The 4,730-nt window shown below is 37.5% G+C and overlaps 1 protein-coding gene across 1 annotated transcript; it reads right to left on the reverse strand.

The window, feature by feature from the left end:
• Positions 1-545: 545 nt before the first annotated feature.
• LOC128212789 (uncharacterized) lies at positions 546-4,730 on the reverse strand. Its single transcript, XM_052918098.1, has 4 exons — positions 4,641-4,730; positions 4,086-4,386; positions 2,172-2,382; positions 546-1,194 (listed from the first exon to the last, which is right to left on the reverse strand). The coding sequence occupies exons 1-4, from the start codon at positions 4,681-4,683 to the stop codon at positions 955-957; spliced, it is 795 nt and encodes a 264-aa protein (XP_052774058.1). The 5' UTR covers positions 4,684-4,730; the 3' UTR covers positions 546-954.

Raw genomic sequence — 4,730 nt, forward strand, 5'->3', positions numbered from 1 at the left:
GATGTATGTATTTCAAATTTCACAAAACTATCATTTTAATGCCGAACGCCAAGCAAAGGCGCTTCTGTAATTAGTTTTAAACGTTCTAAGCATAAGGCAGCCGGGAATTGACCCTCCGCACCAGAAGCGACCGAAAAACTGCTAGGCAGGCTATCCTATATTGTGTTTGGACTTGATCAGCCCTGTGCCTTTAAAATGATCTTTGTTGAAATTTAGGCTCCTGTGCCTGTCCCCGTAGTAACCAAATCCTGAAGTTGTAAGATCCTACGTTCCTCGAGTTAGGGAGAAGAAAGTCTCCGGTTCGTCGTTTCCCCCAAAAATGAATAAAGGCTTTGGGGCAGAATATAAACATTGTGTAATGACCTAAGTTCATGTATAGATATAGCTTTAACTTTAGCTCAATGTTAATGACATTAATATACTTTTATTACCTGTTCATCAGTGCGTAAACAACACAACTCCTACGCATTACCTTTCTAGAGAGAGGATACAATATTACATTCCCCGTGGTAATTGAACCAAAGCCAAAACAGAAATACAAGTAATAAATTTTAGATGTGTTTTATTAAATATAATATAATATAGATATGTGGATATTGAAGGAAGAAGGGGGGGGGTTAAAAATATATATGCAATAAAATACAAATACAGATAATCTAAGTAAAATTTGCGGCAAAATTATTCAGGAAGCACACTTTGAGTATTTTTCTAATTTTTAAAAGCAAAAATGATGATGAACGATGGTTTGTTTATATGTACTGATTTGTTCAATCACTCATTGCCGGCTAATTGCACAACTGAACATTATCTTTTGTTAATCAAACGCATGAAAAATAGCATTGAATAATATTATTAAAATTCAAAGAAACAAAACAAGTCCATAAAACATCTTTGAAACAGAAAAATCATTATGCTCTGGTCGACTCTACGTTGATACGACGGCAGTCCTCCAAGCTAGACACGGACACGACAGCGCTTACTCCACCAGCCCGTGCACTTCAGATATTTACAGTTGCAATCGCTGTCTTGGCTGCACGTGGCGCCATATTTGTTCGGTGGGCATAACGCCTTCACGCCCTTCTCTATTTCATTCCAGGCCTTATTCTTCTCTGCCTCTGCCAATGCCAAGAGTTTCTGAGCCCCCTCTTTTGCCTTCCCGCTCTGCTTCGCGACCTCTTTCCCTAACTTTGTGACCTATAAAATGATTTTTTATACAGAAAAGTTAAGGGCATAAAACGTAAAAAGACACAATTAAATGCATTATATGCACAATTTTAAAATTAAAGTGCATACAAATAAAAATCAGTTTAATTTTAAAAGGAAAAATATAATCTTATTTAAATTGATTTATGAAAATCATGGCTTTGATAAGGATATAAAAATAGTAATGGCTTACAGGTGAAGGCGGAAATTACATACATGATAAGAACCATTTGAAAACAACAACATCAGTCGAGATATAATATGTACTTTACAACCAAAATGATTATTAAGCTTAGCTGTCTATGCGTTTGAAACATGTTCTACATCTTACACAACTGCGTTCGAGGTTTAAAAAATTAAAGGTTTAATTCATATCCAACTAAGTTTGTACATTGCCATCGATCTAAATCTTACAACCTCTACGCAAACCAAAACCTATAAAAATATAGCCATATAAAAATCATGGGGTAAGCAGAAATAACAGTTCAACAGTGTTATGAATTAAATCATAAATCAGCAACTTTAAATGTTGATCGAATACCATTCGTTGTGTGTGTGTGTGTGCGTGTGCGCGTGTGCGCGTGTGTGTGTTGTGTGTGTGTGTGTGCGTGTGTGTGTGTGTGTGTGCGGGTGTGTGTGTGTGTGTGTGTGTGATAATAGTATAGCAGCTTTACAAAGAACCCATGAAAGGTGTGTTTTTCGCAGGTATCTATACTCTTCTTGTCTCTACTGCTTGTTCATTGACCTTGTTTTTACAATTCAGGCTTCCACATACAACTGTGTGCGTTGTTATTTGTGTGTTTTAATTCCACGGCTCCTTCGTATCACTATTCCAAGTTATCGTTCTCGGACGCCTTTTTGCCAATTGGTACACCTATAGTTAAAGGCAAATCTTCGGCTGATTGCTTTTCATCTCGCGTAATGTCCAATTCTTATATATTCTGAAAATCAACAAAACCCATGCTTACCTCTGAGCTTAGGCCATCGTAGATTGTTTTCAGCATGGGAAGCCTTTTATTGAGATCACTTGGCAGGTTCTTTAATTGATTTCCCAACGTATTGACTGCCTGAGCGATGTCTTTGTAGGCTCCCGTGAAGAAGTCCGCAATGGAGTTGCCAGCGCCTTTAAACCAGTCACCTGCATCCTCAAATGCCTCCTTGAACCAGTTGGTCCAACCTCTGGTACATAAAAGGTAAAAAGATAGTTGCTGTACGTTAAAAAATGGCATGACACGAAGGATATATTAAATCTATATCCGTATACTAAGCATTTGCTGTTATATTGTATACAAAAGCCTAATGTAACATTATGTTCTGCACAAATCATCACCCATTTTAAAGTTACAGATAGTTACATACAAATCATGAAAAGGCACATGGTTTAATCGAAATTAAGTTTAGTTTATACTAATTTCTTTAATTCTGATTCTGGTGGAAACTGATAACTTATAGAATCAATCCCGAACCCGTTTCCAGGATAGAAACCCATACTGATGTACATTTTCAGCGTCTAACGGAAAGATCCACTAGTGGTGATCGAACCTATAACCCCTTGAACCTATAACCCCTTGAACCTATAACCCCTTGAACCTATAACCCCTTGAACCTATAACCCCTTGAACTTATAACCACTTGAACCTATAACCCCTTGAACCTATAACCCCTTGAACCTATAACCCCTTGAACCTATAACCCCTTGAACCTATAACCCCTTGAACCTATAACCCCTTGAGTGAGAGGCGGTAAATTTTACCACCATTCAAACTGATGTAGACGATCTTCGTGTATTCCTTCGAAGTATTGAGGGCAATTGTATCAACAGGTTGGTATATTTCATGTTCTTAACGCATTAACGTTTACATTATAACAAAACTATAAAGATGTTAGTTCACAAAACAAGTCGCAATTTTGGAGAAAGAGGACTTAATCAAAAATTAAAGAACTAGAATGCAGCAAAACATAGAAACAAACTTTTGTCTTTGTTCTCGTAGGAATTAAAATAATAATAATAATTATTATAATAATAATAAGAAGAAGAAGAAGAAGAAGAAGAACAAGAACAAGAACAAGAACAATTAAGATTGATTAAGTTTGCGTATCAAACATTTGTATTTTACAAACTATTGAAATTAAATAAGTTTATTTTCACCGAATGTTCTTTCTACTTAACTTATAATACGAGTTCATGTATTCTTTTTGGGGACACACGGAATATTGTGTCCGTGCCGACGACGAATGTGGTATGGGCGAATTGCACGCGGAATACTAGCCTGGTATCCGACTCGACTAAGATATCATGCCGATAAGCATATATATCAAGTGACTGATAGGGACGCCCCTAGCCTGTACCCTTATCTATAATGAGGCCTTCATACGGACGTTTAGGTGTTCAATATTGCAAGATTTGTATAAAAATCATTTATGCGCTCAAACTGAAATTTAATTGAATGAACTACCTCTCTCTGGAGTCGTATAACTACCTCTCTCTGGAGTCGTATAACTACCTCTCTCTGGAGTCGTATAACTACCTCTCTCTGGAGTCGTATTACTACCTCTCTCTGGAGTCGTATAACTACCTCTCTCTGGAGTCGTATAACTACCTCTCTCTGGAGTCGTATAACTACCTCTCTCTGGAGTCGTATAACTACCTCTCTCTGGAGTCGTATAACTACCTCTCTCTGGAGTCGTATTAAACGAAACTATCCAGACAAACCCAGTGGCAAAAACCTTACATTATTTTGATATGACAAAGCAAATTTAACAGCAATACAAACACTTTACTAAAGGATACAAAAGGGGACGTCCAAAGTAGCCAAAATATGCAAGTGATGGTATTCATAAGAAAATATTGTGTGCGTATATAAAAATAAAACAAAACGGACCTTTTACCCTGCCTGTCGTACGGCAAACCTCGTTGTCGGACTGCCGACTTGTAGGCCAGAAGTCGGGCAATGAGGTTCTCCTCCACGTCCTCGTCCTCATATCCCGACAAGTAACCGCGCGCCTCATCATCCAAGGCCCGTTGATCGTCGACATCAACGTTAGATCCCTCGTATCCACGTCCGTCCACATCTGTGACATCAGCGTCAGAACTCGGGAGAATGCGCTCCCTCAGAACTTCTCGGAGGGTTTCCAATAATTCCCGCTCTTCTGAATCTGCCTGGTTTGCGCGTACGACACATGCTTAAACAATTGACTTAATTATGTTTTTACTTTTCATTTAACATTCAATTTCACATATCTTTTACACTAGGTTTAAAATATGAGATAAGAAAAGATTAGGAATGCCAATTAAATGCGCATACATGTATATTAATTATTTGGCACGAAACATACTTAGACTCTTGTACCATTAGAAACCATTGTATTGCAAAATAAAAGCATTTAAGGTGATGTATAACAACCAATATTTCATTAAACTTTAAAAAAAACACTACCTAGAACCGCGAACAGCAACGCAAAAACAAATCTGTACTCCATTTTACAGCTGCCAATCGCTTATCAAAACAGGTCGGTATTAATATATT

This window comes from Mya arenaria, chromosome 13 (genome assembly GCF_026914265.1).
Source record: "Mya arenaria isolate MELC-2E11 chromosome 13, ASM2691426v1".
In the NCBI taxonomy this organism is placed as follows: domain Eukaryota; kingdom Metazoa; phylum Mollusca; class Bivalvia; order Myida; family Myidae; genus Mya; species Mya arenaria.

Coding starts and splice junctions, on each gene's coding strand:
- LOC128212789 (XM_052918098.1), bottom strand. CDS start 4,683: ATGGAGTACAGATTTGTTTTTGCGTTGCTGTTCGCGGTTCTAG. Junction 4,387..4,640: donor GTTGCTGTTCGCGGTTCTAG/GTAGTGTTTTTT, acceptor CAATTGTTTAAG/CATGTGTCGTACGCGCAAAC. Junction 1,195..2,171: donor ACGATGGCCTAAGCTCAGAG/GTAAGCATGGGT, acceptor ATCATTTTATAG/GTCACAAAGTTAGGGAAAGA.